The sequence below is a fragment of the Corvus hawaiiensis genome, chromosome 3 (genome assembly GCF_020740725.1).
Source record: "Corvus hawaiiensis isolate bCorHaw1 chromosome 3, bCorHaw1.pri.cur, whole genome shotgun sequence".
NCBI lineage: Eukaryota > Metazoa > Chordata > Aves > Passeriformes > Corvidae > Corvus > Corvus hawaiiensis.
Window position 1 is genome coordinate 463,256 of NC_063215.1, and position 11,170 is coordinate 474,425.

Below are 11,170 nucleotides of genomic sequence, written 5' to 3' on the forward strand. Positions count from 1 at the left end.
GGCCCGCTCCCGCTCCCGCTCCCGCTCATGCCGCGGCCGCCGGGCCGGGCGGGGTCGGGAGGCAGCGGCGGCCTCCGCGCACGCGCCCACTCCGCTTCCGGGTCGCGCGGCCGCTTCCGGCACAGCCTCCGCGCGCCCGGGGGAAGCGGAAGCGGAAGTGTCCGGTTGAGGCGGGGCGGCGGTGGCCGCCCCGGGCTGGCGGGGGCGGCTGGCGGGCCGCGGGCGGGCGGGCGGCGGGGCCGGGCCGGCGCCGGGGCCCGCCACGATGCCCCGGCGGAAGCAGAGCCACCCGCAGCCAGTGAAGGGTGAGTGCGCGGCGGGCCCGGGGGGCGGCGGCGGCGGCCCGGCGGGGACCCGCGGCGCTCGGGGCGCTGCAGCGGACGTCGAGGATGGCACCGAGGAGACGGCAGGAGCGGCGGTGGTGCTGCCCGGGGACCTGCTGCTGGGCCGCGGCCCGGCCTCCGAGAAGGGACCGCCAGGTGCGTGCGGCCCCCGCGAGGACGCCGCCCCTCTCCGGCAGCCCTGCCGGCGGGGACGGGGCCCGGCCGGGCCGCACCGGCCCCGCGCTCGGCGCATCCGGCAGGGCCCGCCCTGGCACGGGCCCGCCCGGCGCGGGCTCCGGCCGAGCTTCCTCTCACGGGGGAGGCCCGGCCCCCAACGGGGCCCCTGGGTGGGTTCTGCCCGCCCGGCATTGAGCCCCGGCACCGATCCCCGAATGCTCCTTTCCGCGAAGGGTCTCGGGCATGACGTGTCCCCGCGGTCGGTTCGGGGCCTCCCCCGCAGCCGCCGCCGGGCTCACCCCAGAGCCACCGCACCGCTCAGCCCCGGCTCTGCTGCCCACCCCGGGAGCTGGGCCCGGCCTCGGGGTCCTGTTCCACCGCTCCCCTCGGCACTGCGGGGTGCATGGGATGCTCTCAGCCCCGGGACCCCCGGCCCGGTGCGACTGGGCAGCGCCTGTCCTGCCGGTGCCCTCGAGCTTGGGTCAGCCCCGGCCGAAGCAGCCGGAGGAGCGAGCGCTGCTCAGCTCCATGGAGCTGCCTCACGGGGACTGGTGGGAGTCACTCCCCGCCCCAGGTACTGAGCAACGTGGGAACAGAACGGCGAAAGAAGGGAGTCCGGCCCCGTGTCTGTGTCCCCTCACTGCTCCCAAGGGCTGTGCCCAGGCCCATGTGCTCAGCGGCTGCACCGGGCTGTGCCCTGCTCCTACTCTGATACTGAAGCTCAGTCCCAGCTGCCTGGCAGATGGGGCTGCTCCAAGGGCTGTGCTTCCCTGCACCAGGACAGCTGCTTGGTAGCCCCAGGAGACCTCCAGGGATTTGGTGACAAAGCTACCAGGAATACCTGGCCTCCCATTCTGCCCCAGCCAGGGAGCAAGACTAGGACCTCAGCCCACTGATCCAGTCAGGACAGACAGGCTGTCCCACCCGGGCACTGACATAGCCATTTAGGGGACGGTGCTCTGGGGATGCTGTGGCACTGCTGGGCTGAGGGGACAGGGGGTTCCCTCAGTGTGGGACTGGGCTGAGGGGACAGGTGGGTCTCTTGGTATGGGTGGGGCTGAGCTGAGGAGAAAGGGGTCCCTCGGCAGAGGGCTTGAGGCAGGGTCAAGAGTTTCCCCTGTAATAGCCAGGCCTTAGCAGGATGCCCTTTTCTGATGTCTGCATTTCAGGCAGTGCTTGTGGAAGGGGCCTGGAGGCTGGAGCGGCCGCCCCGTCCCATAGCACAGGTCAGCCTCGCCTATGTGCCTGTCTGGGAGCTGGACCCAACCAGAGCAGCAGCAGTAAGGGGACAGTCCAGGCTGCTTCCCAGGATGGTGCGCTGCTGCTGAGTCTGACAGGCCCCAGGGCTGCAGGTCAGGGACAGCATGGGGTCAGCAGGGCATGGCTCGCAGCTGGTAGCGGTGAGCTGTGCCTCCAGCCCCAAGCACCAGTCTGGGAGCACACGTGGGGCACAGGGGCTGCAGAAGGATGAGTCTGTGCCCAGCTGAGAAGTCCCGTTTTGAGAGCCTGGCACAGCCTTCCCCCTGCTGCCACCAGACAGCAGCACTGCATGGGGCTGGGGAATGTTTCCTACAGGATAGAGGGGGCTGGTGTTGGAGCTCCCTGGTGCCAGCCATGCAAGTGTGACCAGCTACCAACCCCGGGGCTCGGGCAGTGGCACAGTGAGAGGGGCACAGAGCAGCTTTGTGGGCACCCATTTCTTCAGCGTGGGCCAGGCTGTGTCCACCACCTTCCCACCCACCAGGCCCAGCAGTGCTGGTGGGTGACAGATCCACCTGTCCTCTCACCCTGCCTGGTGCCAGGGTCTTGGCCAGCCACGCAGAAGTGTCAGGGTTTCCCAAGACACCCAGAACAGGCCCTCAGCAGGATGCTGGGGCAGGCCGTGGCTGTGGGGCTCCTCCCTGCAGTGCACAGTGCGGTGGGCTCCTACTGGGTGCCACAGGGTGGGTACAGCTGCCTGGACCCTTCTGGGACTGGGGGGGCATAGGCAGAGGGGCTGTGCCCAGGCCAGCCAGGCTGACCACCCCATCCCCACGGTGTTCTCAGCAGATACACTGGTGGGAAAGATCGCTATTCCAGCATACGCCCTGAGCGACGACGACTGCTCCTCTGGGTACCAGCAGCTGAGCGTGGAGAGTGACCCTGAGGAGGGGGGTGAGCCTGGCCCTGCCGCCCTGCCCTGCCGCCAGTGCGGGCTGCAGCTGGCTGCCAGCCTGGGCCAGAGCTGCCTGCAGTGCGCCGGCGCTGAGGGCGGCCGCAGCCAGCGCATCGTCTACTCCTGCCAGCTCTGTCCCTTCGCCTCCCACTACTCCAGCCACCTCAAGCGCCACATGAAGACACACAACGGGGAGAAGCCTTTCGCCTGCCCGCAGTGTGCCTACGCCTCTGCCCAGCTGGTGAACCTGACACGGCACCTGCGCACGCACACCGGGGAGAAGCCGTACCGCTGCACGTGCTGCAGCTTCGCCTGCAGCAGCCTGGGCAACCTCAAACGCCACGAGCGGGTCCACAGCCAGGACAAGCCCTTCCAGTGTGCTGCCTGCGACTATCGCTGCAATCAGAGCCGCAACCTGAAGCGGCACATGCTCAGCCACCGCCTGCCCGAGGGCGAGGGGCCGCACCGGCGGGACAAGGACCCAGGTAAAGGTGGGACGGTGCGGGGATGTGGGGAGAGCTGTTGTGGGGGCTTTGGAGCTGGGACAGGGCACAGATCCTGCCATCAACCCAAAGTCAGGTACTGCCAGGCTCACTGGGGCACTGTGGCTCGTCACAGAGCCAATCCTCACTGGTGCTGTGCTGCCCAGCTCACAAACCCATCTGTTTGTCCTGCAGAGCCACTGCTGCCAGAGCTGAGCCTGCACGTGGGCAGCGGCAGCGGCCCCTTCCTGCCCGGCTGCGCACGGCTGCGGGGCGAGGAGGCAGCTGCACTGCCCGAGCTGCTCTTCCCCTTCACATGCCGCATGTGCGGGCTGGTGCTGGATGACGGATTCGCACAGGATGAGGGCCTGGCCGAGCAGGTCTGCGGGCGCTGCAGCTTGGCGGTGCTGGGCACCGAGCCAGGCGCCAGCCCCCGCAAGGGCGCTGGGGACAAGGGCTTTGCCTGCAGCCTCTGCCCCTTCGTCACCCACTACCCCAACCACTTGGCACGGCACATGAAGACACACAGCGGGGAGAAGCCCTTCGCCTGCCCGCTCTGCCCTTATGCCTCCGCCCACCTGGACAACCTGAAGCGGCACCAGCGCGTGCACACAGGCGAGAAGCCCTACAAGTGCCAGCTCTGCGACTATGCCTGTGGCAACCTGGCCAACCTCAAGCGTCATGGGCGCATCCACTCAGGCGACAAGCCCTTCCAGTGCAGCCTCTGCAGCTACAGCTGCAACCAGAGCATGAACCTGAAGCGGCACATGCTGCGGCATACGGGCGAGAAGCCCTTCCAGTGCCGGAACTGCTCCTACACCACTGGTCACTGGGACAACTACAAGCGCCACCAGAAGATCCACGGCCACACAGCCGAGAGCTGGGTGAACCCACGCAATGCCAAAGCCCTCCTGGCCCCCCCAGCCGTGGGCACGGCCCTGCCCTGAGACAGCACTTAGCCCGGCAGTGGGCCTGGGGTGCCTCGGTGCCTGCCCTCCCTGGGGGAGGGAGGACAGGCAGGCAACTCTACAGGGGCTTAGGGCTGCCTTACACCAGGCACACTGGGGCCTCCAGCAGCCCTGTCCTGCCTGGGCAGGGTGAACTCACGACTGGCAGCTCTGACCCCTGCCCGTGCAGCAGCACTGCCGTGTCCCCAGCCACCCCTCCTGTCTGTTTCTGCCTGCCGGAGCCTTCCTCTGCCGGGGTTTGGGGAAAAGGGGGGAGGGGGGAACAGGACTGGTTCCATGGCTGCTGCCGTGCTGGTCGGTGTAATTTATATTGTGTATAAAAGCATTAAACAGTCAGTTTTGTTATCTGCTCTTCACCCTGGGGGCCTTGTTCTGCTGCAGAGGACAGCACAGGGCTGGCACGGGGAGGGGAGGGACAGCAGCCACCCCCCAACAGACAGCCTGGTACCAATCAGGATCCGTTTTAATCATTGTTGCAGTGTGTAAACATCAGTTACTGTCCATTAATGCTCTGTCGGGCTGAGCAGCAGGAGATACGTGGTTACAAGCCTAGATTACACTGGCATCTATGAGCGGGTTAGAGGGGACTCAGCGCGGAGCCCCCCGAGACAGCTTACTGCACTCTTGTCTCGGAGCACAAACCTAAATGCTAATTTGGCATTATGGAGCCTGCCTGGGTCCGCCCCCACGCTGGGCCAGGCCTTCCCAGCGGGGACAGGAGCAGCTCTGTCCCCGTGCTGGGCCAGGCCCTGCACTGCAGCTCCAGGGCTCTGCCCGGGCACACTGTTCAGGTCAAACAAGCCCTCTCCCAGCTGGAGCCAGCAGCGGGAGGAGTTCAGCTGCCCCCACCCCGAAGGCAATGGCGGGCTGGGGGTGAGCTCCCAGCCCCGGGGAGCAGGAAAAGGTGGATGTAGCAGGTGAGAGGCACGTTGATTGCAACCTGGCTGCAGGTCGTACATTCCTCAGCGAAGGCCCTTGCTCAGGCCAGGGCTGTCCTGGGAAGGGGGGCACTACAGATCCTCATCGCCAATGCCCTCAAAGGCATAATTGCCGTGGAAGTCATTAGCACCCACATCATTAGCAGAGCTGGAGTGGCTGATCCCACGCAGGCTGACGGAAGTGAGCTTGCTCTGTGGAGAAGGGAGATGTTAGGGAGGCCACCCCAGCTCCCCTACCCACTTAGCCTGCGGGCTCTGGCACACCTGCACGCAACTCACCGAGAGTTTGGCCATGGGCTCCCGAGAGGCATCAGGTGAGTCCTGTGAGGACAGCACAGTTGGGCAGCATAGGGTCATGGGACACAACACCCACCTGTCCTTCTACCTGCCCCCCTCCCTCCCCAGGGAATCTGGCTCACTGACTTGGTCCAGAAGCTCTTTTCCTTCCCAAGAGTCTGGAAGCAGGGCACCACAGCCCTGCTGTCCTCTGGGCTTGCCCCAGCCCTGCTAAGGAGACAGTGGCTCCTCTGGGGGCAGTGAGTTCTGGTACACAACACATGTCAGAGCCCCTGGTTGCACGTGTCCCCCCAGCCAGGGCTGCAGGGTCCCACTCACCAGCAGCGGGGGTGACTTCACAGCTTGCTGGCTGTCCGAGCGCCGCAGGGCCCCATTCACCCGCCGCCGAAACATCTGCAGGGAGGAGCTCAGCTTGGCCACGGGGTCCCCAGCATCAGCTCTGGGGCTTGTAACTGGCCCTGGGGATCTCTCTGCTGGCCCCATCCTGAGGGGAGCACTCAGGACCCAGCCCAGACCTCAGGAAGTCACAGGCCAGGTTGGGACCCTGCCCCAGAGACATCATCCAGCCCCAACCCTCACCTTGCGGATGCTGCCTCCAGATTTTTTCACCATCAGCTCATCTACCATGGACTGCAAGCAGATGCTCAGCATGATGGCCTGCAAGGGAGAAGTGTTACAGGGCTCTGTGCACCCCACAGCCTTCCCACACGCCACACAGGGCCCAGCCCAGCCCTTCCCCTCACAGCCCACCTCGCAGGCAGCTCTACCTGTGGGCTGGTGATGGTGACCCACTGCAACCGGTCCTTGCTCATCAGGTACTCAAAAGCCAACTCCAGCTTCACCTCGGACTTCCCCGGGCTGCTCCCTGATGGGCCGTTGCTCATCGGCACCTGCAAGGACACAGACCAAGGCTGGGAGCCTCCAGAGGGGAAGTAGCAGCTCCCCAGACGTCTGTGCAGATTGAGGGCAGCACCCAGCCAAGTGTGGGACACCTGCCTAGTGCCCACCAGTCTTCTTCCACAGTCAAGTCCCCTCAAATGTCCTCACACAAATGATCCCCTCAGTCCCAAGGCACGATTCAGACCCTCACCAGGCCTACAGGGCCGGAACCTGGCATCAGAGCCAGCAGCTTTCCCAGAGAGAGGTATCAGCCCAGCCCGGCACAGCCAGGTCTCTCCAGCCCCCCCAGCCCCCTCCCTGCTCTCCAAGCGTCACTCACCGAGGATGTGACCCGCCAGCACCGCATACGCGTGACCTTGAAGCTGCCCTCTTTGATCTGCTCATTCGGCAGCCGCACCTGGAAGTTGAGCTCGTTGTTGCCGGCACTGACAACGACATGGCAGCCTTTCTCAGGGAAGTCGGTGACACAGGGGTCGAACTTGAGATAGCCATAGTACTTTAGGGTCTGTGCCAGGCGGATGAACTGCGGGCAGAGCCAGGGATGCTCAGCACTGCTGGCCACCTTCCCGGGCCAGGAACAGGTGACCAACCCGGTACCACACGTCACATGGAGGGGCTAGTTCAGTGCCAGAAATGCCCCACTCATGGCACTGCACCCTCTCCTACCTCCTTCTTGGAGACCTTTTCTTGCAGGGACTTCAGCTGCCGGTGCTGTTCCTTGTTGACAAGGATCCATCCATGTTCAATGTCTGACACCGTCTACAAGCAGCACAGGTTGGTGGGCACCTGGGACTGGAGCCACCCAAGCCCCAGCACAGCTGTGGCCAAGGGGTGGAGTGCCCCTCCTCACCTGGCTGTGCCACACCAGCCCTCACCTGCGCATACAACAAGTTCAACCCCACACGATGCTCCATCACATCGTCATCATAGGCCGAGTCCCAGTAGCTGGAAGGGAACCACATGGGTCAGCCTATTCCCCACCTCCTAACAGCGATGAAGAGAAAATCACCCTCCTGTGGGCTGGCTCTCTGGCCAGCTTCTCCCTAACCATTGGTCACTGTGCCCTGCTCCCCATCTAAACTGGTTGCCATGGAAAGGCAGAAATGGGCTGAGCACATCAGGGCAGCCCATGCTCCAATGCCGTGGCCAGGGATGCTCAGGTGTGTTCCTGGGGTCCAAAGCATCTGTGGGCATCAATGGCAGGAGGGGAGAGTCCCTCTGTGGAACAGGGAGCCCTGGGCACCACCCCACTGCTGCCCCACAGCCCCCCACGCACCTCTTGCGCAGGATGATCTGGAACTCAGGGTTGTGCAGGCTGGTGACCGACACGTACGGCAGCTCAAACTCCTGCAGCTTTCGCACAACTGTGGGGAAACACCAGCTCAGCAGCAGCTCGGGGCAGCAGGAGCCCCTAGGCCCCCACTGCCAGGGTGCCCCAGGGAAAACAGGCAGGCCCCCCACCCAGGGTAGGGTCCAAGCACACAGCCCTCACTCCAGGCAGGGGGCAGGGCAGATGTCACACCACAGTGGGCTCTACTCACAGGAGAAAGCTCCATCCTTGGTCTCTCTCACTAGGAAGAGACTGAAGTAGCCAACCAGGTCATCTGGCAGATCCAGCTTGGAGGCCACAGCCTGGGAGGAAGAGCAGGACAGTCTTAATACAGACCCAATGTGGTGGCAAGACCCAGCCTGTGTGCATTCTGGGGCCTCCCAACAGCAGGAAGGCAGCACCTCTGCTGCCCTGTGGCCAGGCCTGGGGCTTGTTGCAACCAGGAAACAGCTAGGGGACCCCAAACATCAATCCGGACCCAGACACACCCATCAGCACACCCATTTCAGCTCTCAGCTTTCCAGCCCCACCAAGTCAACCCCGCTCCAGGGTGGGCAGATGGCAGGGGAGGACGGGGGGGCTACCAGGCTGAGAAACCCCCACACATGTGGAAAACTGCAGAATGCAGCAGGAGGGGCTGGTCCCACCCAGCATGAGAGCTCTGGCACCTCAAGGACATCCTCCGTCTGGTCCGAGGTAAGGATGGTGACCTTGACCTTCTGCCCGTTAGAGAGCAGCACTTCCAGCACCACCTCCTCTGTAGGGATCTGCTGCGTCTCCTGGAGAGAGAAACAGGACTGGCACCCCAGCCCTTTCTCACAGACTGAGAGCCCCAGACCGCCCACAGCTCTGCCCCCTCACCTGCTGGGCCTTACGCAAGAAGCTGTTGAAGGTCTCGCTGCCTCCCAGTGTTGGGTCCTGCCGCACTGCAGGAAGGGGCACGAGGAGTCAGAAGTCCCATGGGAAGGGGCATGGATCCACATCAGTGCCTGGCCCTTCTGCAGCCCCTCAGTTTGCCCTCAGACTGTATGCTGGGGCAGCGAGGGACCCCCCTGCACATTCCCCCTCTGCTGGTGCAGGGCAGGGGCTGGGACAGGAGCTGGCATCCAGGGGACAAGCCCACCAAACGCCAGCACGAGACCAGGAGTTGCAAGATGGGCCACAGTGAATGGAGCAGTGCAGGGGGGAAGCCATGGGCAGTGCCCCAGCACCCTGCACAACCAGGCCAGGGCAGGCCCAACTTACCAGCCTGCATGTACTTCTCCAGCTGCTCCCGTCGCTGCTCTACCTCTGCTGGGGTGAGCGTGAAGATCTTCTTTGGGGGAAAGGCTGGGACCACGTTGGCGCCATACTCCTTCCGTAACTAGGATAAAAACAGAGTGCTGCAAGAGCCTCCGGGAGATGGTGGCTGCCCTGATCCTCTACCCTAGCTGATCCCCAGGGACCTAGCAAGGGGAGCAGAGAGCTTGCCAGCATCCCTTATCCACGTGGGAAGCCAGCAGCATGCAAGAACCCAGACGGAATGTCACAGCCCTGGAGTGGGCACCTCAGCACCCACCGCCCTCCCTACCTGCTCGTGCAGGCCCAGGAGCTGGCTGTAGCGCACTCGGCAGTGCAATACCCCATTCACGTGGATGTTGTAGGCCTGTGGGGAAAGAGGCCAGTCAGATCCCAGCACCTGTCAGATGGAGGAATCCCAGGACCTGCCCAGCTTGGAGCACATAGGGCACCAGGGAGCACCCAGGAAAAGGCAATACACCTGAGGACCCTGCCAAGGGGCAGATGGTCAAAATTGTTCAGGAAGTATGAGCACATCCAAGAGATGTGCCTGCTGGACACCAGGAAGGTCTAACCTTGTGGCTGCCCAGCCATGGGGAATACAGAGCCACACTGCAGCCCCACAGACATGGGTGTCCCCATGCCAACAGACAAGGACACCCCTCCCCACTCCCAAGAGTTCACAAGGAGCTGGTGGTCCCTGACTGTGCCTCCTCTGCACTGGCTCAGCTCCTTCTGACGCCACAGGCAGAGCACAGCTACGACTGCAGAACATTCAGGGCCTGGCAACTCCCAGCACCTCACCATAGATGGAGTTCTTGCAAGGGACAGCACTCTTCTCTCAGGTGCTGCCATCCCCAGAGCAGTGTTTGGGAGGGCGAGAGGATAGACATGAGCCTCCAGCCAGCCATGGCAGCCCAGCCTCCCAAGGATGCCCCCGGTGCCCTCCTGCTCCTGGGTGCCGGGACTGCCCAAGGCTCGGCAGAGGTCCCAGCCCAGCCAGGCTGGAGCTCACACTGGCACCTCCCAACTCAAAGGCACCAGCCTTTGAGTTGGGAGCAGGGTTGCTGCGGAGGAACAAGGAGGGACGGGGGAGGTACAGGCAGCACCCACGCCTGCCCACATCAGGGGTCTCCATGAGGTCACAGCTCCTGCCCCAGCCCCTGGGCTGCCCAAGGGCTCTCCCCAAGGTGTGAAGAGCCTCTGAAACAGCGGAGGGCAAAGTGCAGGGGGGTCACGGGGCCGAAATGCCTCGAGGGCTGCCAGCTCCTTTGGCCCTTGAGCAACTGCACCTCCTGCGGACCGCCAGGTCTCCATCACTGCTCACCACCGCCTCCGTGCCCCAGTTCAGGCTCCCGAGGGGGATCCCCCGGAGAGGGATTTCGGCACAGGGGGGAAGCGTGGGGATCTCCGCGGGGTCGTGAAGCCCAGGACTGCCCACCCTCACCCCGAGAGCACTGATACGGACCCTCCACCCAGCCTGGGGGCTCTGCCCGCCGCTGCCCGCCCCGGTAAAGGGATCCGGGCACTCGATGGCCACCGCCACTCGGCAGCAGCGTCCCCCGGCTCCTCTCCGGGGGCGCTCACGGCGCAGGCAACAAAACAGGAAGCCAGGATAAACGGACGGACGGGCGGGCCAGGATGAGCCGGAGCTCGGGATGAGACCGGACAGGGCCCTTGCGAACTGCCCACCCCGCCCGCGGCGCCCGGGGCAGGGCAAGGTCCGGACACCCCCGGGGCTGTTCCGGGGACCTCCCGCGCCCGATCCGGAGGCGCGGGGGCGACGGGGCCCAATCCCTGCCCGGCCCTGGCACAGGGCGCCGGCTGGGGATAGACCTGCCTCGCCCGGCCCCGGCCCCGGTCCCGGTCCCGGTCCCGGTCCTGATCCCGACCCGCCACCGCGCCGGGGCTGCGGCTCCGCACGGCCCCACGGGGGTCGCACCGCACTCGGGCCGCGGGACCGCGCCACCCACTAGGCTCCGCGGGACGGCTCCGTTCCGCGGGACAGCTCCGCTCCCTCGGCCCCGCTCACCACGTAGGCGGCGGCGCCGCCGTCCCCGGCGCGGGTCTCGGTCTCGGGAATGGAGAAGTGCATGGCCGGGCCGAGCGCGCCCCCGCTACCCGCCTCCCGCCGCCGCCATCTCGGGCCAGCACTCCCCGCGATGGCGCGGCCGGCAGCACCGCCCGCCCCAGGGCCGTCCCGCTCCGCCCCGCCCGGGGCCGTCGCTCTCCGCCCGCCCCGCTTCGCCCCGCTCCGCCCGCCCCGGGGACGCCCTGCCCTGCCCTGCCCTGCCCACCCCGCCCCGAGCGCCCCCGCCGCGC

General features: G+C 65.5%; 2 protein-coding genes across 3 annotated transcripts; one reads left to right on the top strand and one right to left on the bottom strand.

Annotated features, from left to right (window-relative positions):
- The first annotated feature begins 229 nt into the window (after nt 1-229).
- ZNF513 (zinc finger protein 513) lies at nt 230-4,361 on the top strand. Of its 2 annotated transcripts, none has more exons than XM_048297974.1 (3): nt 230-305; nt 2,547-3,140; nt 3,333-4,361. In XM_048297974.1, exons 1-3 carry the CDS (start codon nt 266-268, stop codon nt 4,082-4,084), a joined length of 1,386 nt encoding a protein of 461 aa, XP_048153931.1. In that variant the 5' UTR covers nt 230-265; the 3' UTR covers nt 4,085-4,361. The 2 variants fall into 2 exon arrangements, with proteins under 2 accessions (XP_048153931.1, XP_048153932.1); XM_048297975.1 differs by having other exon boundaries at nt 244-305; nt 2,550-3,140.
- Nucleotides 4,362-4,550: 189 nt separating this feature from the next.
- On the bottom strand, nt 4,551-11,034 carry SNX17 (sorting nexin 17). Its single transcript, XM_048297973.1, has 15 exons — nt 10,881-11,034; nt 9,141-9,215; nt 8,816-8,933; nt 8,432-8,496; nt 8,239-8,349; nt 7,782-7,872; nt 7,517-7,604; nt 7,116-7,185; nt 6,907-6,999; nt 6,560-6,763; nt 6,108-6,230; nt 5,920-5,997; nt 5,659-5,733; nt 5,323-5,364; nt 4,551-5,235 (listed from the first exon to the last, which is right to left on the bottom strand). The coding sequence occupies exons 1-15, from the start codon at nt 10,941-10,943 to the stop codon at nt 5,116-5,118; spliced, it is 1,416 nt and encodes a 471-aa protein (XP_048153930.1). The 5' UTR covers nt 10,944-11,034; the 3' UTR covers nt 4,551-5,115.
- Between the last annotated feature and the right edge of the window lie 136 nt (nt 11,035-11,170).